Below are 27,644 nucleotides of genomic sequence, written 5' to 3' on the forward strand. Positions count from 1 at the left end.
AATCTGGATTCAGGCCAAATAGAGGCTGTCAGGATCAGATTTTCACTTTACGACAAATAGTTGACAATTCATGGGAATATAACAAGGTTCTGTATTTAAGTATTGTAGATCTGGAAACGACATATGACAAGGTGCCAAGAGAGAAGCTATTTAAAAATGGTACAGTCATATGGTGTCAATGGGGCATTATATCAAGCAATACTTAGTCTTTATTTGAGTTGTAAATCAGCAGTTGAAGGAAGTACAGGAAGATGGTTTAATGTTAAATCTGGTGTCAGACTAGGATATACATTATCCCCCTCTGTTATTCATTATCTATATGGATTACATTATAAAGGAAAGTGATATTAAACCTGATATCAAAATTGGAGATGTTAATGTCAGCTATTTGCTTTTTGCGGATGATTTATACTTTTAAATAAATCTGCCACAAGTTTGCAAGATTCCCTGTCTAAATTGAATAACTGTTGTAATAGATATGGTATGAAGATCAGCATTAAAAAGACAAAGACAATTAAAATAGGCAGAAACATTTAAAATATCAACTTCATTGTGAATGGAGAATCTATAGAACAAGTAAAACATTTCAGCTACTTAAACACAATTTTTAGTGAAGATGGTAAATTAAATATGGAAATGAACAACAGAATCAACAAAGCTGGTATGGTAGGAAGTCAATCAACTGATTAAATTTATATGGAATAAGAGACAAATTACCCAAAACACTAAATTAGCTGTATACGAGAAAGTGTTCAAACCAGTTTTAACTTATGGATCTGAGAGCTGGGTCAGAAGTAAAACACTTCACCATAGACTAGAGACCGCAGATATGAGAGTCCTGAGAAAGATTAGTGCCATTAACAAATGACATCAATGGCAATATCATATTAATAAAGAGGATATTAGGAAAAAACTTGACATTGTCAGCATCCAGGAATGCATTAGCAGAGATTATCTCAGGTGGTATGATCGTTTAAACAGAATGGAAGAGGAAAGATTAGCAAAACAAGTTTTCTCTGCCGGTTTGGCGGGAAAAAGACCCAGAGGAAGACCGAGATATATGTGGATTGATACAGTAGAAAGTGCCTTAGAAGACAGAATTATAAGATCTGATAATATTTGAGCCTTGACAGGTAACAGACTAAATTGGAGGAAGATTTTGAAAGTTTATTTTTCACTTGGTTAGACTATAATAAATTTTGTTTAATCCTTTATCCAAGTGTGAGCAAACAAAGTTTACGTCTGAAAATATCTTCAGGACTGAATATGGTGTTGTACTACCTTACCGAGAGTAAGGCTGTTGTACTACCTTACTGGGGGTAAGGCAGTACAACACCGGGCAACTCGTAGCAAAGGTGGACCAAGCTAACATCACTCCTATCCCAGTATCTTCCATAATGCAAAACACATCTCCTTGCGGATATGTATAATGTTATGCATTAAGGGATTGGGCACTAACCAGACTAGTTTCAACCTTTATTGAGGTCTCTTCAGTGAGAGCCAAGCCCAGAGGTGGAGATACCAGGCAGAAGCAATAGCGAGGTCATCTTTACCTATAGGAGTTGCCAAAAGGTTTGCCACATTTTTTATTAAATTACTCTGGATTTAGAGAAAGATGTTGAAAGTTTATTTTTCACTTGGTTAGACTATAATAAATTTAGTTTAATCCTTTATTCAAGTGTGGTCAAACAAAGTTTGCGCCTGAAAATATTTTCAAGACTGGATATGGTGTTGTACTACCTTACCGGGGTAAGGTAGGTGTTGTACTACCTTACTGGTATAAGGCAGTACTGTTAGATCCTGAATGAAGAACTTTACCAGTAAATTCTTTATTCAGGATTTAACATGATAAATATTACTAATTAAGGAGATACCTGCACATCAGCTAATAATTATGAGAAATTTCTTTATGTTATGTGATAATGTGTAGTCTTCTTAAATTTCAATGAATTGAAATTTATTCCTGTAATAACTGAAATGAGAAGCAGAGAATTTTGTGTCAGAATAGTAAGAATTATGTAAGGGAATTAAGTTATTTGTAAATCCCATTAAGCTGTCTATTACATTACGAAATTTCCAGAAAGATAATAAGTAGTAATCCGGAATAATCGTGTATAATCTGTGCAAGTCGAGTGTAGCGATGGAGGCTGTACCTACACGGAAAGTGATGTCAGAACGAATACCTGGAATAGGGTAACCTAACAGATTAGGGAGAGTGTAGGATCACCTAAGGGGCATGAACGATGGGGTTCGTGGGTAAGAAACACATCGAGTAGAGGCGCCCGAAATTGTGAATAAAAGACTATGCGCGCCATATTACAAGGCTATTTCTTCTTTGGTTTCTGGATTCCGGTTTTAGGAGGTTTGTCGGGGGATTCATGAGAGAGCGGTGGGTTGACTACAGTGATGACGGATGGTGGGTTCTTTTCTTGAGAATGCTTGAATATTTCCAAGCCGAGCTGATCTCAATATGACGGTCTATGCAGAATCGAGTCTTAGTAGAATGTCCCATCGGAGAGAATGGAGAAAGTTTCCTGTGGAGCAGTAGACAACACACCACAGTCTGGAAAAGATTCAAAGAAAAGCGTAGTGCATCGCCAGGTGCAAAGACGCCTGATAAATATACAGTAAGGTAATCCAGATCTACACGAGATTGCGTCATGAAATCTGAAAGGATCCGGTAATGTAAAGATTTTCATTCTTTGTTAAAAATCGCTTAGAAGAATAAGAAATTTGTGTATACTGTAAACTAAAGGACACTAATAGAGAACTTTTAACTGAGAATTTGATTGGATTAGTTAAGACCACGTGGAACAAAGAAGAATTGTTGATAGGCAATATTTTGATTGAGAATAGCTAGGCTTGACTAATGAAATTTAGAATTAAGATAGTTATTGACAGAGTATTAATGGAAGTGTTCAACGCGTGTACTGTGAATAACTTGTGTGAAGGAATTATATCTTAGTAATGTTATGCTCAATCTTATCTTTTTGTAATTGAAGGATTTAGCATACTCGAATTCATTGTTATGATTTAGTATGAACCTTAACTTAGAGTGAGTTTTGTTCTATCGAGTAATTGAATTTTCTTAACTGTAATTGTTTTGTGTTTTTCCAATAAACATGTTTTGTACCTTATACCTGAGTTTATGCCTGATTATGAATTCAAACCACCACTTATGAAATAGAACCTTTTGGTGGGAAGGAATTAGATATTATTGCTTAAGTGAGATTCAGGTCACGACTGCTAACTGAATCTGCACAGTGCTAGCATAAGATTAATAATTGTGTGTATCCCTTTAGAATTTAGAGTTATTTCCCTGAACAAGAGTCTCTTCTGTTATAGGATATTGGCTGGCGCAGCATAAAATAAATTTTGCCAATATCCGAAAAGGAAATAGTACTGAATTAATATTTTAAGGGTACAGCAGTAGATTAGAAAGTGGGCTATTTAGAAGTAGAATAAGGTATAATATAGAGAAAACAAATACGTAACAGTACAACACCGGGCAACTCACTTTGCTCACACTTGGATAAAGGATTAAACTAAATTTATTATAGTCTAACCAAGTGAAAAATAAACTTTCAACATCTTTCTCTAAATGCAGAGTAATTTAATAAAAAAAGGTGGCACACCTTTTGGCAACTCCTATAGATAAAGATGACCTTGTTGCTTCTGCCTGGTATCTCCACCTCTGGGCCTGGATCCCACTGAAGAGACCTCAATAAAGTTCGAAACTAGTCTGGGTAGTGGCCAATCCCTTAATACATAACATTATACATATCCGCAAGGAGATGTATTTTGCATTATGGGAGATACCGGGATAGGAGTGATGTTAGCTTGGACCACCTTTGCTACGAGTTATCCGGTATTGTACTACCTTATCCCAGTACAACACCATATTCAGTCCTGAAGATATTTTCAGGGGCAAACTTTGTTTGCTCACACTTGGATAAAGGATTAAACTAAATTTATTATTGGAGGAAGATTGTAGATAGGAAGTTAGTAATGATGTAAATTTTTCGTGTATTACTATCATATCCTGTATACCCCTTGAGGATATACAGGGTGTTCGGGATAAATTTGACAGTTTCGTAAGGAAAAAGAAAATCTTCTTTGTATCTATTAAATTTAATGAATTGACAAAAAAACATTACAGGCAGAGTTAATTACAATACTATCAACAAGATTTACTCAAAATAACCACCATTAGCATCGATCACAGCTTCAATTCTGCTTCGGAACCTCGAACAAGCTGATGCTACAGTCTCCCTGGGAAGGGCCGCAAAAACTGTTTTAATTTTATCCATTAACTGGGCTTTTGTATTACTGGAAGTGCGATTGGTGTCTTTTTCAACTGCGCCCCATACAAAATAATCCATGGGGTTATTTTGTATGGGGTCTGGGTCTGGGGAGTTTGGAGGCCAAACATTTGGACTGGTGAAGTCGTAGAAATTTTCAGACAACCATTTTTGACTTTTTCCAGAGGTGTGGCAAGGGGCCGAATCCTGCTGCCATACATACGGCCTACCATTGGCTACCCTTGTTATCCAGGGCTTGACTACAGTTAGCAACTCCACGAACAAAGCCCCGAATTCCAATGCCAGGGTTCTTCAACACCTGTTCCTGCAGATTTGCGAGGAATTCTGCTGTACGAACGCAATCAGATCGTCTGCTAGGGATCTTTCTTCTTGCTACATCCTCGTAGTCACCATTGCAAGTCTCTAGTTCATGCCTGATTGTTTTTACTGTATTCAGGGAACATTGGGCAGCAGTCGTAATATCCTTATTTTGATGGCGGGCACGAATCATCATGATACAAGTTATTCTCTTCCATGATTCAGGTGGGTTCCAGCTATCCATCCTTTCTGACATCTTGTATATGAATGAAGAAGGGTCCAAACTTTTAAATGAAGAGAAGTGTGTGTTAATACATGTAACTTACGGAAAAATATAATTAATTATAAATATGTCAAATTTATCCCGAACACCCTGTATATGAGGAATTTGATGATGATGGAACAAGAGAGAAATTAGCTAAAATCATGGAAATAGCTGTATACAAGACATTGTTCAAACCAATTTTAACTTATGGATCTGCAAGCTGGCTCAGAAATAAAACAGTTGATCAAAGATTGGAGATAACAGATATGTGACTTGTGATAAAAATTGAGGGTTGGTGAACTGATGACATCAGTGACAGTATCATATTTAAATTGAAAATATTGGAAATAACTTGGCATTTTCTTAGCATTCAAAAATGTGTGAGCACAGCTAATCTCATGTGGTAGATGCTATGCCCACTTAAACCAAATGAGAAGAAATTGTTACCAAAACAGATGTTTGATGCTAAGATGGTAGTTAAAAAAAAAAAAAAAAAAAAAAAAAAAAGAAGACCAAAATCCAGGTGGTTTGATACATTCAGAACATTCCTATAAGATGGAAATATAAGATCAGTTGATATGACTGACAAGTGACAGTAAATTAGAGGAAGACTGTTGACAGCAAATTTAATAATAGTGTCATTGTAATCATATAGTACTGAGATGGTTCTATGTGATGTCACTGTAAGTTTGCTATATTTAGAATCACCTGTATTTAATTTTGCTAATCTTCTGTGAGAGACATTATGTATTATTATTTCTTGCAGAAAGATGATCAGAAATTTTCAGGAAGGTCAAGGGAACATGTCCGTAAGATTACAGTGAGTACATTGCCACTTCTTTATATTTGTCTATGGCAGGTAATGTGTAATTGTATAAACTGATACTGTGGTGAACAGTAATTGACTTAGAGTTAAACATAAGTTTTCTCAGTGATAATTTTTAAGATGCCATAATTTCATGTCTACTTTAAAATGGTTATGTACTGTTGCTCAAATGAAAGATTCATATGCTTTTAAGCATTATATAAAATCTGTTTCAGTTTATTATAACTTCATCATCAACAAATTCCTGACATGTGCCCTCAAGGGGTGTACAGGATATGATAGTACTACATGAAAAATTTACATCATTACTAACTTCCATTCTACAATTTTCCTCCAAATCAGTCTGTTACTTGTCAAGACTCCAACATTATCAGATCTTATATTTCTATCGTCTAAGGCACTTTGTACCGTATCAATCCATATATATCTTGGTCTTCCTCTGGGTCGTTTTCCTGCCAACCTGGCAGAGAAGACTTGTTTTGCTAATCTTTTCTCGCCGATTCTGTTTAAGTGACCATACCACCTGAGATTAGCTCTGCTAATGCATTCCTGGATGCTGACAATGTCAAGTTCTTTCCTAATATCCTCGTTTTTAATATGATATTGCCATTGATGCCATCTGTTCACGCCTCTGATCTTTCTCAGGACTCTCATATCTGCGGTCTCTAGTCTTTGGTCAAATGTTTTACTTCTGACCCAACTTTCAGATCCATAAGTTAAAACTGGTTTGAACACTTGTATACAGCTAATTTAGTGTTCCGACTAATTTCTCTCTTATTCCATATGAATTTATTCAATTGACTTTCCACCATACCAGCTTTGCTGATTCTGTTGTCTATTTCTATATTTAATTTACCATCTTCACTAAAAATCGTGCCTAAGTAGCTGAAATGTTTTACTTGTTCCACAGGTTCTCCATTCACAGCACAGTTGACATTTTCAATGATTCTGCCTATTTTCATTGTCTTTGCTTTTTATTGCTGACCTTCATACCATATCTATTACAACAGCTATTCAATTTAGTCAGAGAATCTTGCAGACTTGTAGTGGATTTATTTAGAAGTATAACATCATCCGCATAAAGCAAAGCGCTGACATTAACATCTCCAATTTTGATATCATGTTTAATACCACTTTCCTTCATAATGTGATCCATATAGATAATGAATAACAGAGGGGATAATGTACATCCTTGTCTCACACCAGATTTAACATTAAACCATCTTCCTGTACTTCCTTCAATTCTAACTGCTGACTTACAACTCAAATAAAGACTAAGTATTGCTTGATATAATGCCCCATTGACACCATATAATTGCAGCGTATTGAATAGCTTCTCTCTTGGCACCTTATCATATGCCTTTTCCAAATCAAAACTTAAATACAGATCTTTGTTATATTCCCATGCTTTCTCAACTATTTGTCGTACAGTGAAGATCTGATCCTGACAGCCTCTGTTTGGCCTGAATCCAGCTTGTTCTTCACCAAGCTTTTCTTCCACAATTCTTCTCAACCGTTTCTCAAGTATACTTGCAAAGATTTTGCCAGGAACACTCAGTAGGGAAATACCTCTGTAATTCTCACATTCAGTTTTATTTCCCTTTTTATATATGGGTACTATGAGAGCTCTACTCCAATCATCGGGAATTCGTCCGTGTGTCCAGGCTTTCTGAACTATGCAGTGCAGCCACTGTAAGACTCTTATACCACCATACTTCAGCATTTCTGGTTGAATATTATTATTATTATTATTATTACGGGCAACTCCAGGGAGTCATTAGACTCATCGAGGGAGGCCCCAAATCATTTTCATCACAACTATTCGACATTCATACAGTATCTATCATACCTCGCCTTAAACTCATTCACTGTCACAGCATCCACCACAGACTTAGGGAGCGCATTCCACTCATTCACTACTCTAAAAGTAAAGAACCCAGCTCTAACACCTTTACTAACCACACTTTTGCCCAGTTTCCATGGATGTCCCCTAGTCCTCCCACAACCAGCCCTGTTCTCAAAAATATCTTCTGAATTAATTTTATAGAAATCCTTCAGTAATTTGAATGTCTCAATCATATCTCCCCTCCTCCGCCTATCAACCAATTTTTGCAACCCACAAATCCTCAACCTGTTCTCATACGGTTCATTCCACAGACCTGCTATCATCTTGGTCACTCGCCTCTGGATCCTCTCCACCTCCTCCCCATCAAGAAGAAACCTAGGTGACCAAATCTGAGCACAGTAGTCGAGATGAGGTCTTATCAAGGCTCGATACAGAGGAACAATAACCGGCTTGTCTCTGCTTGTCAACGTATTCTTCAGCAACCAAGTGATTTGATGAGCTGATTTGGCCACTTTTGCAATGTGTCCCCTAAATTTCAATTCCTTATCCACCAACACTCCTAAATCTCGTGCCTCATCAATTTCCTGGAGCACGGTTCCACCAATGCAGTAAACTGCCTCCCATCTTTTCACCCCAAAATGCATAACCTTACATTTTGCCACATTAAATTGACATCCATTCTCCCTAGCCCAGACCTCCAATCTATCCAAATCATCCTGCAAAATTTTGACGTCATCTGCATTCACTATTGCCCTACCCAACTTCGCATCATCCGCAAACAAATGAACTGTTCCTCTCAGATCCTTTCCTATATCATTTATGAACAAATTAAACAGCAGTGGTCCAAGAACAGATCCTTGTGGTACACCACTAGTCACAGGCCGTCTTGTGGTCTCTACTCCTGAGTAAACCACTCTCTGATATCTCTCCGTCAACCACCCTCCTATCCATCTCACCAACCCATTGTCCATTTCATCATCTACTATATATCATCTACTCCTGCTGCCTTTCCACATTTCAAGCCTTTGATGGCTTTTTCTACTTCAAGTATGGATATGTATTCCTGCCTGCATGCCAGGTCAGTGTTTTTTACCACTGTGCTGTCATCACTGCTTGCTTCATTTAGCAGTTTTTCAAAGTAATTACTCCATACTTCAAGGATATCTTTTATTCCAGTTTTCATGTCGCCTTTATCATCTCTAACTCCTTTTACAGCACTCTTTCCTCCATTCCTAAGCTTCTTCAACAACCTCCAGAATATTTTGCCACCTTCTTGATATTTATTTTCTATATTCTTGCCAAAGTCCTCCCATCAGTTTTGTTTAGCTAGTTTTACACAGTGTTTAGCATTCTTGCATGTCTCTATATTCTCTAAGAGCACAAGCTGACTTATTTGACAAGAACTTTTGATATGCTTTCTTCTTTTCCTTCACTGCCTCTTTAACTTCCTGTGTCCACAAGGGAGTTCTGATTTTTCTATCCTTGCAGACAACCTCACCACATGCCTCTCTGGCTGAATCAATCAATGTTTTCTTGAAGGCTTGCCACTGAATCTCCAAGGTTTGGTTCCTGTTCTCAAACTCTTTCATTTTTTCTTCAATAATCTTTGTGTATTTTAGTCTACAGTTCACATCGGAGAGCTGCTCAACTTTTATTCGCTTTAAAACTTCATCATCATCATCAAATTCCTGCCATGTACCCTCAAGGGGTGTACAGGATATGACAGTACTACATGAAAAAATTACATCATTACTAACTTCCTATCTACAATTTTCCTCCAAATCAGTCTGTTACTTGTCAAGACTCCAACATTATCAGATCTTATATTTCTATTGTCTAAGGCACTTTGAACCGTATCAATCCACCTATATCTTGGTCTTCCTCTGGGTCGTTTTCCTGCCAACCTGGCAGAGAACACTTGTTTTGCTAATCTTTCCTCTCCCATTCTATTTAAGTGACCATACCATCTGAGATTAGCTCTGCTAACGCATTCCTGGATGCTGACAATGTCAAGTTCTTTCCTAATATCCTCATTTTTAATATGATATTGCCATTGATGCCATCTGTTCACCCCTCTAATCTTTCTCAGGACTCTCATATCTGCGGTCTCTAGTCTTTGGTCAAGTGTTTTACTTCTGACCCAGCTCTCAGATCCATAAGTTAAAATTGGTTTGAACACAGTCTTGTATACAGCTAATTTAGTGTTCCGACTAATTTCTTTCTTATTCCATATGAATTTATTCAATTGACTTCCCACGATACCAGCTTTGCTGATTCTGTTGTCTATTTCTATATTTAGTTTACCATCTTCAGTAAAAATTGTGCCTAAGTAGCTGAAATGTTTTACTTGTTCCACAGGTTCTCCATTCACAACACAGTTGACATTTTCAATGATTCTGCCTATTTTCATTGTCTTTGTCTTTTTATTGCTGACCTTCATACCATATCTATTACAACAGCTATTCAATTTAGTCAGAGAATCTTGCAGACTTGTAGCGGATTTATTTAGAAGTATAACATCATCCGCATAAAGCAAAGAGCTGACATTAACATCTCCAATTTTGATATCAGGTTTAATAGCACATTCCTTCATAATGTGATCCATATAGATAATGAATAACAGAGGGGATAATGTACATCCTTGTCTCACACCAGATTTAACATTAAACCATCTTCCTGTACTTCCTTCAATTCTAACTGCTGACTCACAACTCAAATAAAGACTAAGTATTGCTTGATATAATGCCCCATTGACACCATATAACTGCAGCGTATTGAATAGCTTCTCTCTTGGCACCTTGTCATATGCCTTTTCAAAATCGACAAAACTTAAATACAGATCTTTGTTATATTCCCATGCTTTCTCGACTATTTGTCGTAAAGTGAAGATCTGATCCTGACAGCCTCTATTTGGCCTGAATCCAGCTTGTTCTTCACCAAGCTTTTCTTCCACAATTCTTCTCAACCATTTCTCAAGTATACTTGCATAGATCTTGCCAGGAACACTCAGTAGGGAAATACCTCTGTAATTCTCACATTCAGTTTTATTTCCCTTTTTATATATGGGTACTAAGAGCTCTACTCCAATCATCGGGAATTCGTCCGTGTGTCCAGGCTTTCTGAACTATGCAGTGCAGCCACTGTAAGACTCTTATACCACCATACTTTATTATTTCTGCTCGAATATCATCTACTCCTGCTGCCTTTCCACATTTCAAGCCTTTGATGGCTTTTTCTACTTCAAGTATGGATATGTATTCCTGACTGCATGCCTGGTCGGTGTTTTTTATCACTGTGCTGTCATCACTGCTTGTTTCATTTAGCAGTTTTTCAAAGTAATTACTCCATACTTCAAGGATATCTTTTTCTCCTGTTTTCATTTCACCTTTATCATCTCTAATTCCTTTTACAGCACTCTTTCCTCCATTCCTAAGTTTCTTCAACAACCTCCAGAATATTTTGCCACCTTCTTGATATTTATTTTCTATATTCTTGCCAAAGTCCTCCCATGACTTTTGTTTAGCTAGTTTTACACACTGTTTAGCTTTCTTACATTTGTCTCTGTATTCTGTAAGAGTAAAAGCTGACTTATTTGCCAGGAACTTTTGATATGCTTTCTTCTTTTCCTTCACTGCCTCTTTAACTTCCTGTGTCCACCAGGGAGTTCTGATTTTTTTATCTTTGCACACAACCTCACCACATGCCTCTCTGGCAGAATCAATCAATGTTTCCTTCAGAGTTTGCCACTGAATCTCCAAGGTTTGATTCCTGTTCTCAAACTCTTTCATTTTCTTTTCAATAATATTTCTGTATTTTAGTCTACAGTTCACATCTGAGAGCTGCTCAACTTTTATTCGCTTTAAAACTTTCTTACATGTTATTCTTTTCAATATGAAATTCAATTTTATCCTGCTCAAGACTAAATAGTGATCACTTCCAATTTCAAATCCTCTGTACACTCTGGTGTCCTGCACCAGGGAGAAAACATCACTATCAACAATAACATAGTCAATGAGACTTTTCTTATTCCTAGCCTCTTCTCTCCATGTGAATTTGTGCACATTTTTATGTTGGAACATGGTGTTAGTAATAACCAGTCCATGTCCTGAGCAGAAATCCAACAGATATTTGCCATTATTATTAGCTTTGCTCTTTTCTCCAAATTTTCCCAAAATATTTTTGTATGTCTCACAATCATTTCCTACTCTACTATTTAGATCCCCAACAAGGACCAACTTTTCCTTTTTCATTGTGTCAGTTGCTTTTTCTAAAGCCTCAAAAAATTCCTCCACTTCTACCTTAGTAGAACCTTCTGTGGGACCATAGGCACAAATAAGTCTCATTGTCCAGTTCCCCATTCTCATATTTGCCCACATTACTCTACTTGAGACTGACTGCCATTCAAGAAGATTAGCCTCGTATTTTGTGTTGAATACTATGGCTACTCCTTCTTTTCCTTGATTGTTATTGCCTGAATATAACATTTTGTATTTATTGCTCAGAAAGATCTCACCAGTTTTGGTCTTTTTTGTTTCAGTCACCCCTATTATGTCGATCTGGTACTTATCTAATTCCTCAGCTAGCTCCATTTCTTTGCCATTCAGGCTTCTTACATTGATAGTACCGATCTTTAACTCTGGTGATGTTGAGTTGGGGTTTGTTTTCAGATTTGTTCCAGTAGCTGACTTTTCGCTGTTCGCCCTGGTTCCCTGGCAAAAACAACGGGGGCCTTGTTTAACCGGGCGACGCCCCAGCCGGCATGAAATTTTGTCATGTTGTACCATCATTTTTTATTTTGGTTTAACCAATAAGAATACAATTTGGTCGGCTAAATCCCAAATTGCCAGCCCATCCTCGTTCGTTCAGTATCAAAGTAGATACCCAACAGGGTGCACCACGAGAAGGTGAGGATTGGACATTAGGTCAGAAGCCCTGGTCGGTTCTTCGCATTCCTTTAAAGGCTATGTGGAGGTCTCCTCTCAGTTATACAGCTTTGACCCTTAAGCTTTAAAACTTTCTTACATGTTATTCTTTTCAATATGAAATTCAATTTTATCCTGCTCAAGACTAAATAGTGATCACTTCCAATTTCAAGTCCTCTGTACACTCTGGTGTCCTGCACCAGGGAGAAAACATCACTATCAACAATAACATAGTCAATGAGACTTTTCTTATTCCTTGCCTCTTCTCTCCATGTGAATTTGTGCACATTTTTATGTTGGAACATGGTGTTAGTAATAACCAGTCCATGTCCTGAGCAGAAATCCAACAGATATTTGCCATTATTATTAGCTTTGCTCTTTTCTCCAAATTTTCCCAAAATATTTTGTATGTGTGACAATCATTTCCTACTCTGCTATTTAGATCCCCAACAAGGATCAACTTTTCATTTTTCATTGTGTCAGTTGCTTTTTCTAAAGCATCAAAAAATTCCTCCACTTCTACCTTAGTAGAACCTTCTGTGGGACCATAGGCACAAATAAGTCTCATTGTCCAGTTCCTCTACTTGAGACTGACTGCCATTCAAGAAGATTAGCCTCGTATTTTGTGTTCAATACTATGGCTATTCCTTCTTTTCCTTGATTGTCATTTCTTGAATATAACATTTTGTATTTATTGCTCAGAAAGATCTCACCAGTTTGTCTTTTTTGTTTCAGTCACCCCTATTATGTCGATCTGGTACTTATCTAATTCCTCAGCTAGCTCCATTTCTTTGCTATTCAGGCTTCTTACGTTGATAGTACCGATCCTTAACTCTGGTGATGTTGGGTTGGGGTTTGTTTTTAGATTTGTTCCAGTAGCTGACTTTTCGCTGTTCGCCCTGGTTCCCTGGCGAAAACTACGGGGGCCTTGTTTAACCGGGTGACTCCCCAGCCGTCATGAAATTTTGTCATGTCGTACTATCATTTTTAAATTTGGTTTAACCAATAAGAATACAATTTGGTCGGCTAAATCCCAAATTGCCAGCCCATCCTCGTTCGTTCAGTATCCAAGTAGATACCCAACAGGGTGCACCACGAAAAGGTGAGGATTCGACATTAGGTCAGAAGCCCTGGTCGGTTCTCCGCATTCTTTTAAAGGCTATGTGGAGGTCTCCTCTCAGTTATACAGCTTTGACCCTTAAGCACCCCGTTTTGGGGTATGGATAGTGTAATTCTTAACAAGTACCTCAAAAAAAAAAAAAAAAAAGATGAAACTGTTACAGCAACAGTTGATTCAACATCTCTGAAGGAATTGAAGGAGGTGCTGAACGAAAAACACTATGAGGAAACTGAGCAGAGGCATGTTGCTTTTGCAGGGCAATGCACCTGCTCACGCTGCTCATGAAACCCAACAGACAATACATAACTTGGGCTTTCAGTGTCTCCCTCACCCATCCTATTTGCCAGACCTGGCTCCATTTGACTATTTCCTATTCCCAAATTTAAAGAAACACTTGAAAGGAACAAAATTTACCACAGATGAAGAAGTCATATCTGCAGCTGAAGACTAGTTTGTGCAACCAGGGAAAGACTTTTTTCTCAGAGGATTGCAAATGATGCAGCAGCATTGTAACGTATATAACACTTTGTGAGGAATATGTAGAATAACGTGTAAGTTACATGGTCCTACTTCAATTCTTTCATGGTGAGTATCACAACTTTTCAGCACATCATAAATTATGTATTTAGTTTAATCCGTTTCCAAGTGTAAGCAAACAAAGTTTGCGCCTGAAGTATCTTCAGGTCTTTTGCCACGAGTTGCCCTAGTCCTGAAGATACTTCAGCACAAACTTTGTTTGCTTACACTTGGATAAAGGATTAAACTAAATATTAGAGCCTGTGTAGCTCAGTGGTTGTGGTGTTTACACACCACGTCCCTTGGCCACATGAATGAAGACTGTTTCGAGTCTAGTCGATCTCTGGCACGGGCAAGCGGGTTTTTTCCTCCCGTAAACTCAAGAAAATCGACCGTAGAACCCGCATTATTTTAGACATTAAATACAAGTGTTAGGGTTAGGAACCACGAGATGGCAGCACCTGTACAGCCATCTCTCTCTTCACTGCATGCTGCTTAATTAGTGATAGCCTTGTGCCAGCTATTCTGATTGGGTACCAGTGGAGATTGAACTGTCCACTCAGTTTCCAAAAAGTTAGATATGGCTGAAAACGGCCTCGCCTACTCCCTGTATATACAGGAATAAAAAGGCATTAGCTGATTTTTTTTTTAGTCTAGCCAAGTGGAAAAAAACTTCCAACATCTTTCTCTAATCCAGAGTAATTTAATAATAAGGTGTGACACCTTTTGGCAACTGGCATATGGAAATATGACCTGCATTGCTTCAACCTTGGTATTACCTATGGGTCTGGCTCCCACTGAAGAGACCTCAATAAAGGTTGAAACCGGTCTGGGTAGTGACCCTTCCCATAATGCATAGCATTATGCATGTCCACAAGGAGATGTGCTTTGCATTATGGGATACTAAGGAAAGTGATCAAGACTTAGTCCGTCCTTTGCCACTAGTTGCTCCAGTCCTGAAGATACATCAAGCACAAAATTTGTTTGCTTACACTTGGATAAAGGATTAAACTAAATATATAATTTATAGTTTAACCAAGTAAAAAAAAAAAAACTTCCAACATTTTCAGCACATCCTTGTATATATGCATACAGTATTAAAAATAATATTAGGTCTTTTGGGGATCAAGACTAGATAACTGGAAGGAAACCTCCATATAACCGGCAAGGGATGCAGAGAACCATCCAGGGCTTCTTGCCCAGTATTCGCACCTCACCTGTTTGTGGCAGATTCGATTATTAGATATCCAACTAAATGTGGAAGATGGAATAGCAATTTGGGACATAACCAACCAAACTGTATTCTGTGCTGACTTTAAACAACAAGCAAAAATTTATATTACTGTCATTTTTGCCATTTTGGGGCACACCATCTAGTTAAATGGGAACAAACAATGAAAAGTCAACTATTAGTAAATCAAACTCTGCAGAACTGAAAATAAGTAAAGTAAAAAGTCTCACTGAAAAAGAAGTGGAAAAAGCAGAATTATGGAAATACCATGTTACCTTAATTGGTATTACTGAAACAAACACTAAACTGGTGAGATGCTACTAAGTAATAACAGTAAGATGTTATATTTGAACAATAGTAATCTGGGAAAGGAAGGAGAAAAATTAAATGCAATAAGCCAGTGGTTTGCAAACTTCTTCGGTTCATGGCGCCCTTAGTGTATCAGGAATTTTCCAAAGTGCTCAAAGTCGGAACATAGGCCTACCTAACAGTTGCAATGTGCAATTGGTGCAGTTAGGTTGGTTAAGTTAAAAAAAAAATAAATGAAACACGTATTTCAAATTCACAAACAATTTATGTAAAAAGTATTAAATAAGTACATATTTTGAACAATCAAATCATTGAATAAATAAATCGTAATTAGTGGGATGTGTGAACCTGCTATTCACTGCACATTCTTCTCAAATCTTGGAATCCAACTTGTACAGTGTCCATTAGCTATCCTTCCTATCATCGCATCAACACATCGATGGTATCCGATTCTAAAACTATGTGGGTTAAGTGTCATTTCAGTGAAAATATTGGAATATTTCACAGTGTCCCAAGGTGCCACGACACAGTTTGGGAACCACTGCAGTAAGCAACAGTGATAGAAAATATTCAAGGGGAATGCAATAAGGAGTACATATGTCAAATAGAAAAGCCATTAAAACATGCAATAAGAAAAGGCAGCTGGTGTAGTCTTTGTGTTATCAGCTGGTGTTATTTTACAAAAAATGCTCAAATATAGAGGTATAAAAGTTTTATGGTGGCTGCACTGAAGAGAGTTCCCATACTGTTCATCTATAAAAAGGGAAATAAAACAATGTGGGGAATTGTAGAGAGACTTGCTTAAATATAAAGAGCTAATAAGCTTCATTTCGGCGATATAAACATTATTTATTTCCATTACATTATGGAAAATACCTAAGAATAATGATCAGAACTTTACTGACTTTGCTGCGAGTTCTCCGGTATTGTACTACGTGCTAGGGTCACTTGCATTAGCTCACACTAGTGGTTGCCGATACTTTATAGTTTACTATATTCGGCATGAAACTCTATGATTCCAATCTTTGAGTTTCTTATTTTAAAACAATGTGGGATTTGATATCCCCTTAATTTAAATAATGTTTATATCGCCGAAATGAAGCATTTTAGCTCTTTATATTTAAGTAACTTAATGGTTGCACCTGTTTGGAAACTCGTATAGCAGAGTATATAAGTTCTTTTCGCTATACACTTTGGTATTAATTTGTCTAGCTACTCACTGATGAAGCCTCAAAAAAGGCTGAAGCTGGTCTGGGTGATGACCTCCTACCATAATGTAATAACAGCATATATTTCCTAGGAAATGTGTTTTTACATTATGGAAAATACCTAAGAATAGCGATCAGAACTTTACCGACTTTGCTGCGAGTTCTCCAGTATTGTACTACATACTAGGGTCACTTGCATTAGCTCACGCTAGTGGTCGCCGATACTTTATAGTTTACTATATTCGGCATGAAACTCTATGATTCCAATCTTTGAGTTTCTTATTCGATTTTAAAACAATGTGGGATTTAATATCCTCTTAATTTAAATAATTGTCAAGACACTTTTCTAATGTTTCAGATAAGATTTATTCAAATAAATTTGACATTATTTAAGAGCTGTTGTTTAGTAGACTTAAGTTTTGGTTGAAGCATATGGTTTAATGAAATGAATTAAATTGTGGTTTTATGATTCTGTTATTTTCTCTCTTTCATAGAAACATCAAGGATATAAGAATTGTGACAGTGCACACAAACTACACAAAGCAGAAGAGATTAGACAAAGTCCTAAAAGGATTCCCTTCTTTTCATGGCCTTCTCATTCCATATAGATTGCAGTTGTGCTATTAGATCTCCTACATCTGAGCTACTGCAGCAGAAGTAGCTAGAACTTTAAAGAAATTATCTTTGCACTGCTTTCAAACTCTATGTGAAACGCTGCTCTTGTCCGCTTTCTTAAAGAGAGACTCCCTTCCCTCTTAGTTCCAGGTGGATACAGAGTTTCTTGTTCTTGCAACTTATATTATGGACTTACTGGAAGAACTGCCAACATTGTTATGGAAGAACATAAGAAATATATCCACTGCCACAATTCTGGTCAGTAAGATTTAGCACACCATGACTGGAACACTGCACAGAATTGAACAGGATAAAATTGCTGTGCTCCACCATATTAAATACAAACACAAAAGACTATAGAATCAGTAGCTATGAAAAACTAATCATATCTCACTGAATATGGTTGTGAAACTTCACAAGATATATATATATATATATATATAAATTCTTTGGACTTGAGGCTTTCAGTCTAATCTCTTCCATTTTGTGCTATTTGTGTGTTGTTAAAATTCTTACATTGTATTCTTGATGATTACCCTCTGTGATGGATGAAATATTGGAATCATTCAATCTGTTTAATTCATCCCTTACACTTAATGACATTCTATTAAATTGTGATATGAGCATTATATAAGAATAAGATTACACTGGGTTTTTTATGGTCCAATGAATTTAATGATAAATTATGCCAACAATTTTCACCAACTGGGTGAAACTTGTTAGTGGCCAAAATAATATACTCACATTATATAAGAAGTTATCAACAGAAAAGAAGTGGAACTAGCAGAAGTGTTAGTACAGTAAACCCTTGATTTAACACTCTGTTAATTTTAAAATGCTTTTAAGCAAGATTTGCATATAATTAAATTGACAGTTTTTTTTTTATTATTAATTTTCTGTTATTGTTAACAAATTTTGACGAATAGGCCATCATACGTTGGAAAAACACTGTAGTAATTTTGCTGACATAAATGAGTCACTGCTCATAAAAACATGTTTGGCGAATGATTAGGACATGATCACACCAATTGCACTGTAATTGGTTCTTTTGTCACGTGGCGTGACTTTCTGTAGCAGTTTTATTACATACACTTTCGTAATTTTAGGGAGTTAATTATAAAAAAAATAGCAGAATTCAAAAGTTCAAAAAAACTTGATAGTTTTTTCAAAGCAGGATTACCTAAAACCAAGCATCTCAACATCGAACATTAACTTCACATTAACTTATCTAAAAGTGTGTGTAAAACAATTTTTTTGTTATTACAGTGCTAATATTGATAAAATTGCAATATAATGTTACAGATATTTTTATTTTAAAAAATTCGCGATTTAACAGACACTCCTTAGCCCCTATTAGTCCGTTAAATCAAGGGTTTACTGTAATACCTTTTTGACATAATTGATATTACCAAGACTAAGAAGACAAAAACAGGTGAGATTCTTCTAAGTAATTACTATAAGATGTTATGTTTGGAGAATAGTAATCAAGGAAATGAAGAAGTATGACATTCAATACTAATCACAAAGATAAACTTCTTTTACTTAAAATTGTCTTCCAGACAATTTTAAGTAAAAGTGTTTACTTAAACACTTTTACTTAAAAGTAAAAGTGTTTTACTTTTAAGTAAAACACTTTTACTTAAAAGTGTAAGTGAAGTAAAGTGTTTTAGTAGATTTAAAAATGGTGAACACTGACACTTATGCGTGTGGACAGACTTATGTGTTTGTCGTACATGTTTATTTTTTAACGGTATATATTAGAACACAGAATAATAAGTAAATAATTATTTATTAACTTATTGCTGATATTTCGCTGATTTTATAACCAGCATCTTCAGTGTTTTTGTGCTCTGAAGATGCTGATTATAACACCAGTGAAATATCAGCAATAAGTTAATAAATAATTATTTACTTATTATTCTGTGTTCTAATATATACCGTTAAAAAATAAACAACTGACACTTATATTTGCCTATGGTCCAAAGAGGGTCCTAAGGAAAATGTAGAAAAATTTTTCAAGTAATTATAGAAGGCAGCTGACATAAAAGAAATATGGGTTCTTGTTGGAGATCTAAACAGAGTAGGAGAAGAATAACAGACATATTTTAAGATTTTTTTTTAAGAATACCAGACAGGCTTAGGGGAAATTTGGAAAAAAGAGAAAAAGAGCAGAGCTAATAAAAATGGTAAGTACCTGCTAAATTTCTCTTCAGAACATAGACTAGTTATTATCACCATGTTCCAACATAAAGCTCATTCACATGGAGAGAAGGCACAAGAAATAAGAAGTAGTATCGACTATGTTATTGTTGATAGCATTTCATGCTGGCTAAGGACATTATAGCATATGGTGGATTTGAAATACGGAGTGATGATCATTTCGTTCTGAGCTGGATAAAATTCGATATATTGAAAAGAAAGGTGTATAAGGAAATTTTAACAAAGAATCATAGTCAAGCTTTTGCCACATGACATGAAATAGGACACCACACCAATATTTTCCAGTACTCTTCATGACTTAGAATATACTCACATAATATGAAATAAGATAACAGAATAAGAAACTTTGCCTGTGACCTAAGGAATTGACAATTACATTCCATGTGGCTCTTCATTCTAACTATTGGGAAAATGTCCAAAGAATGGAAACAAGGTAAGATAGTGCCATTGTATAAGGGTAATTAATAATTAAGGAATTGACAGCATACGCTAGAAATATAAATTAAAAACAACTTTAATAAATACTTTCCGATATTTTGGCAACATCACATTGCCATCTTCTTGGGAACTTGTGTGCACCTGTTCTTTATTTTAAGTTCCCAAGAAGTTGGCATGAAATTTTGATGATGAAGAAGATGGCAACGTGACATTGCCGAAATATCGGAAAATATTTATTAAAGTTGTTTTTAATTTATATTTCTAGTGTATGCTGTCAATACAGCAAATGAGAAACGAAGCGAGGAAGCTACCGTTTTCTTAAAGTCCTGATGGTGCCCCCTGGTGGGATATATTGGTAATTATTGGCCTTTGGGCTGAAGTTCTTCTTATATATGTTTCCCAAATTTGGGGCAGTCTTATGCACCCAAATTTGTTGAGGTTTGGCATGTTCCTAAGGGCTGAGTCTAATTCCATGAATAGTCTTTCATATTTGAACTTGCTGCGGTGTATTACTGTGGCTTTCTTCCACCTTATTCTGTGGCGGGTTTTTGTTGGGCAATCCTTTTAAAGTTCGTAAAAAAACTAACATTGAAACAGCCATCAGAAATGCAATGGGAAAGTAAAATTAATGCGATCTGCCCTCTATGATATCAGTTAGGAGAAATTTATGATGCACTTTTTGAAATTTTAAATAATAAAAATTTTAATAAAGAAACTCAGCATGAAGCACAAACATTATGTGGTAAAATAAAGGAGTACAAATTTATTTGCTCTCTTATAACTTGGCATGATTTACTTAACAGAATAAACCCTGTGAGTAAAATACTTCAAGACAAAAATATGAACATTACACTTGCTTTAGAATCTATCGAAAACTTGAAAATATTCTTACAAGAGTATCGATCAGATACAAATTTTAAAGAAGTTCTAAAAACGGCAAAAGAACTGAGTGAAGAGGTGGATGGAGAACAAGAATTTAAAACTGGTACGGAAGTTTGATGACGAAAGAAGACACGACAATTTGACTATGAGTATCATGACGAAACGCCACAATCACCAGAAGATAAATTTAGAGAATGTGTTTTATACACTTCTAGACGTTGCAATGTGTTCATTAATAGAACGTTTTGAACCACTAAAAACATATTATGATAATTTCAATTTCTTGTATAGATTACTACAAATTAATAACGAAGATTTACGAAAAAATTGTGACGATTTAGAGATTCTCTTGAAGGACTGCGACAATAAAGACGTAAATGCAACAGAACTATATGACGAGTTATGTGCTTTCCGGGATATTTTTCGTAAGGATAATTTAAATATTCAAAAGCCCTTTCGATATTCTTAATTTTATTGTGTCTAATAATTTATCTTTCCCTAACTTTTCAATTGCTTTAAGAATACTATTAACCTAACTGTTAGTGTAGCGAGCGGTGAATGTTCCTTTTCCAAGTTGAAATTGATTAAAACCTACTTAAGAACAAGTATGTCACAAAAAAGGCTTGTTAGTTTGGCGTTAATAGCTATTGAAAATGGTATATGTGCGGAATTAAATGATAAGACCATTATTTCCAATTTTGTGAATATGAAATCAGAAACCTTGAAATTTTAATTAAAAAAATTTCAAGTATATTTATGTAATTTAATTTATTTTCTGTTATTCTGTAAAGATGTCATTTTTTGAATACTTATATTAAATGTTCTAATTATTTCTGAATTCTTTTCTTATTTTCTCATCTATGTTGAGTTTCTTTTATTTTTCTAAAAGATAGTTCCACTTATAAAAATTATTAAAAATATTTTACAAGTTACTAAGAATTTAGTAACTTGTAAAATGCAAGAATTTTTTAAACTTCAGTTCAAATAAATTTTAACTTTAATTAAAATTCATTTTAATTTTGTTAGCGATTCGGGTCGGTGAGAAGGCTATAATCCCTGTATCATTATATTCAACGATTAAAGTGAAGTGGCTTTATCAAAATTTGCTTTAACTTTTGAGAAATTTTTGAATATTCTGGTTTTTAACAATTATCCTGCCTAGCCAACACCCCCAGTTTGTTACATTTAGCGAACCAACGTGTGGTTGTTCAGTCAAAATTTATTTAAGAAATTTCAAATAATTAAAATTTTTATTATCTTAAAAGAACCATACTCTCCTGGATCATTACAGGGGCGCTTAGATAGAAATTGCATGCGGATGCCAAAGACCCTAGCACCGGCTCTGCATAAGGTCATACCTCAACACCCATTTTCCAGGCAGATGGATTTGTAGAGGGCTGCCTGCAGCATAACCACTGCATTTCCCTGACCATACACCATTAGATTTTTTCTTGTGGGGCTTTGTGAAAGATCAAGTATTTGTAGCACCACTACCAGCTAATTTGGATGAGCTGCATTCCAGAATTACTGCCACCATTGCTGAAGTCACAGATATGTTCTGTTGCGTGTAGCAGGAAATTGATTATAAATGGGACGTCTGCAGAATTACTGAAGGCAGTCATATCAAACTTTAACTGTCTGCGTTGAATAAAAATTGTTCATCTATCGCTGTTTACCTTCTATTGTCATTCAAAGTTGTATACCCCCTTTTGAAATACCCTGTATTATCAATGGAAAAGAAGTGCAGCTGGCAGAAGAATTAGATGAGTACTAGGTTGACGTAATTGCTGCTACCAAAACAAAGAAGACAAAAATCAGCCAAAATTCTTTTTAAATAACAAATACAGGCAGTAATGATCAGGAAAAGGAAGTCATAGCTAGAACTCAATACTAAATACATCACAAACAGCCATCATCAAAACTTTATCTATTCACATCATCCAAAAAAAGTGCAGGTCTAGTTGAATATAATGGTTTTCTTTAAATGTGAAGGAGTTGTAAGAAATTCATTCTCGACCACACTTTCAACTAACTTGATTGTTTTGTGCTTGGACATTTCAGATAACCTTTTCACTTAAAACGATAAAAGAGAAAGTGGCAGAAAACATGCTATGTTGCCTGCAACTGCAACATTTTTTGACCAAGATCAATGTGGCTATAGGAATCTGTGAGCTGGAACTCTCCATACTTCCAGATCTTGTTCTTTCTGTAACTCTAAGATGAATCACTTATGCTGAATGTAATCTCAAAGGGAAAAATGGTGGCATTTCCAGTGACAGAAATGTTGCAGCACATATATAGATTTGCAGAACTACTTTAAAGAGAACAGCAATAATCTGCAACTAATTTAAGGCCTATACTTTGTTTTTCATCTAGTCTGGAACTTTTCTAATCAGAATTATTTGAATATCATGACGAAAAGAAAATAGTATCACATTTATTGACGACATTAATACCTAATCAGACTGCTCTGAGTGCAACTGTATTTCATTTAGCCAATCTGAGTGTTCTAAACTTCAGAGTACTGTCACAATTATTCATAACTCATTTTAATGGTATTGCAACATCAAACCAGCTTAATTATAAGAAAGATGTTTGTTAACTAGCTTATATTTAGCTAGATTTCAAACCAGCATCTTCAGGACACATTACATGTTACAGTTGACATGTGACAATGAATAAGTGAAACAATTCAAATTGTAACAAACAAAAGATCTAAAGTCCTAATTCGACACCCTCTACCATTGTGAAAAAGAAGTATTACAGCTGTGTATGAGTTGATCTTAAGATAGTCTCTCAAAGTTTTGGAAAATTAATGCAACCATATTTGTTCAGGTTAGGAGAATGCTCATAGCCGTGGCTGACTCTAAAAATGATCTTTCTGATCTGTAATGACTTCTATAAAGCATTGATTTTCCTTCCATCTAATCTTGTGTGAAATGGTGTCCAAAACATGGTCGGCCAGTCCGAACTTGCCATAATAATCGTGATGAATGTATTTCTTATATTTTCCTGTCTGTCCATAGCAGCCAAATCACAGTCAATGGAACTTCAACGCTCCTGGATATGCCAGGGGATGAGATTTATCCTTAGGAGAGCAGATCAGAATTGCTAATTTAACATGTGGTGCGAAGTTTATATTTTATTAATACTTTGGCTATCTTTTCAGATGTACCTCAGACATAGTGAATAGGAATAGTAGTGTTTTGTTCTTGTGTGTTGGAGGGGGGAAATAAGAGGGCCATGTAGTATTTTATCTATTTTGTAGGCACTGTAGCCATTGGCCAGGAAAAAAGTATGGTGAAGATATTTTTAAGTTCAATGAAAAGAGCTGCATCATTAGAACAAATAACCTTGTGTGTAAGAATACTATGCAGGAGTTGGGCTGGATGATGATGATTGTTTATGTAGATATTTTCCTGTGTGTGTTGATTTCCTATAAATGGAAAAATATAGTGAACCATCTGAAATCCAGGTGACTAATATGTCAAGAAAAGGCAAAAAACTATTAGTTTTTTGTTTTTTTTTTCCCACTGTGTAAGTAACAGAAGAATCCAAGATGTTTTCCATGGGGCCAAATGGACAAAAGACATCAGCAAGGTGTAACCACACTAAGAGCTTGTATGTAGCTGTGGTGAGTATTTTGTTTTTGAAGTGTGAGGGAGATGGGGTGGGGGACTTCTAGAGTGTTTATTAGTGGTACATTGGTACATTAGTAAATAAAAACATGACATTGAAACTAACCATTATGTCTGTATTTTTAAGGATATGACTTTTTAACTAGTGATTTGAAATGGGCAGAAGAATTTTTATAAAAGTGGAGAAGTTGCCAGTAAGGAAGATAGGCAACTTAGATAACTGTTGAGCAAGTTTATGAGTAGGACTCTCTATGCTATAGGGTGTAGTGGGATATTAGATTTGTGGAGTTTAGGTACCCAATAGATATAGGGTGGTTTAACATGAACAGGTTTTGTTTTGTTGGGCTTTGGGCCAAGAAGTCATGTTTCTCAATAATTTATGGACTGTCTTTCTTTTGAGACAGTGGGGTTTGATCACTAACTTATGAAGTCAATCATGATCAGTCAATCAGTCTAAGATCAATAATGTATCAGTAGCATAGGAAGTTCCATGTGACTGTGACTTGGCCTACTATGGAGACCAAAAAAAATACATTTGCTACTATTATTATGGCAAGTCTGGACTGGCAGACTGTGCTTTGGACACCTCTTCATACAGGATTAGATGGAAGAAAACCCGTGTTCTTTATGGATGTCATTACAGAAGTCTGTTAAATCTCAGAACAGTTATTAGCAAATAAAAAGAATTTTTTTAGGATGAAAAAAAATCAAAATATTGGGTTTTTAATTTTAATTAAGCTAGACACACTCTAGGTGAATATTCAGTAAAAATAAATTCATATTTTTATGAAAAGAACTAGAATTTTTAACATTTGACTGGAACAAGATTGGAAATGCAACTTGTTTGAATTGATTTAATAAAATTTTATGAAATTCTGATTTTATTCTTCTGAATTTATTTCTATTTTATTTATTTTTTGATTAATAGGAAAAATTGGCATCTGTGTCAGTGAAGACATCAACAAGAGGAAATAGTGGTGCAATATCTCCTAAATCTCTAGTTGAAAATTATGCTTTTGAAGGAATAGGTGATGATGATCTTTGAACTGTGCCAAGAGATATTTTGTATGATGTTTTAACTACCAAGAATTTCTGCTAGTTAACACTGTGGTTCAGACATTTTGCTGGATTTTATCAAAACCTGCCAGTGGCTTCCTTTTTCAATGCTCTTTATCATGTTTTAATTTAGAAAGGTATTTTTTAATACTATCTTTTTTACAGCGGGCTTAATAAGCTCAGAAACTTAACCTTGTATGGTTGAAAAAAATGCCATTCTTCACAGGATAGATTTGTATCTCTTCCTATTACTTCCAGAATGTTAAGCTTCCTTCCTAGTTGAAGTTTCACCTACTTTTCCATGAAAGGATTATAATTCATTTTAAACTAAGTAATGATAGCGTGCCATGGAGAGGATAAAATATACCGCTCAGTTTTGTTATAAATGTGAAGCATTTCTTTTTGAAATGCTTTAACTATTTTTTCAATGACATTGTACAGATATGAGTTGTACAGCAAATTTTGTATAATTGTTTCTACAGGGAAAAATACTTATCAAGACCACATTATTTGTATGATGCTGTTGTTGAATTGAATGTTAAGTTTTAAATATTTCATAAAAGAAGAAAAATTCCTGCATATGAAAGAAAAAAAAATCATTCATAATTTACTGTATGAATTGCATGACAGAATATTTTGAAATATTCTTTTATTCATTGTATGATGGTATTATTATTATTATTATTTTTTTTTTTTTTAAATTTCACACTTCATTTTTTTATTCTTGTGTGTAGCAGATAATGAAAGAAATCTCTATTTCTTAAATTGGGCAGCTACTTAGGACTAGTTGAACCAAAAAATGCTTTAATGTATTTTATGAAAATTGAGTGTTGTAATTATTTGTCAAATGTGCATGATTATAAGAAAGTTTGATAATGGATGAAACAGTGCATATTACATAGAAATTATAGTAAATCACAGATATTTTTAATCTACCGTTTGTAATTTAAAGTTTCTTGGAATTATTCATTTCTAATTTAAGTCTGTTCATGTTCAAATTTTGCTTGTAATTACAGGCACTTTATAATTAAAGTCTTTGCTTGTGTTTGGTATTGAAGTAGGAACTACTTTTTTAAATGTCCACCCCTTACTTAAGTGACAAACAGATATAAAGAAAGAGGGTAAATCATATCTAGCTGTCAAATCCATTTGTATCAATATTTGTCTTGTGTTTTGTCTTTGTATGCTGTATTAAAGATAAATCTTTAATACGAGATACAAATTTCACTCCCTTAATATAATTATTCATAAATGTCCCATCCACAGATTGTTTCTGCTTGATCTCGATGTTTACAAATGCTTTGCTTGCTTACCTATGGACTCGAGCATATTTGAGCTTAAAGCAAAATGGTTTCTTAACTGCATTGAAACCCTCATAGATTCTTCATGATGATATCACATATTATGGAAAGTTTGTTAATGATTCTTATCATAGCTATCCTCTCCCTCCATTAATGTCATGTCCTTTTAGAATTAAACAACTGTGATCCGTGACTTCCATATCTGAGATCAGTTCACAAATAAATTTCTGAAATTTCATCCAAGTAAAAAATTCAAATTCTTATTTAATCTACCACTACTCCTATTTAAAAGAGCAATTACATTCTCACAATTTTTCAGTAATTTTCAGTTACTTTAATTTGAAATTAAAGAGTTCTGCTTAAGAATGAGAATGTACATACAACAAAAACATGAAACACCACACAGATAATACAGATCCCACCCAATAAAAAAATTTGACTATTTATTAGCATTAAATTTTCACCTATGTTTTCATTCACTTCAGGCTGAAGATGCTTAGGAAACTTGGGCAAAAATTTTATGCTAATAAATACATCATTTTTTATTATAGTGTTATTTTTAACTTAAACAAAGATTGAAAATCAACATTTAATACTTTGGGAATAGATGAATGATAAAGGATATTCTTTCT

General features: G+C 35.2%; 1 protein-coding gene across 1 annotated transcript in view; it reads left to right on the top strand.

Moving 5' to 3' along the window:
• LOC150107023 (sorting nexin-17-like) overlaps positions 1-26,711 on the top strand; it is a 206,827-nt gene extending 180,116 nt beyond the window's left edge. The window contains exons 12-13 of the mRNA XM_090392897.1: positions 5,651-5,704; positions 25,584-26,711. Coding sequence (XP_090249023.1) covers positions 5,651-5,704; positions 25,584-25,700 — 171 coding nt within the window. The 3' untranslated portion in view covers positions 25,701-26,711. The remainder of the gene's footprint in view (positions 1-5,650; positions 5,705-25,583) is intronic.
• The last annotated feature ends 933 nt before the right edge of the window (positions 26,712-27,644 follow it).

The sequence above is a fragment of the Typopeltis vanoorti genome, chromosome 5 (assembly GCF_054136105.1).
Source record: "Typopeltis vanoorti isolate ZY-2024b chromosome 5, IOZ_Tvanoo_1.0, whole genome shotgun sequence".
NCBI lineage: Eukaryota > Metazoa > Arthropoda > Arachnida > Uropygi > Thelyphonidae > Typopeltis > Typopeltis vanoorti.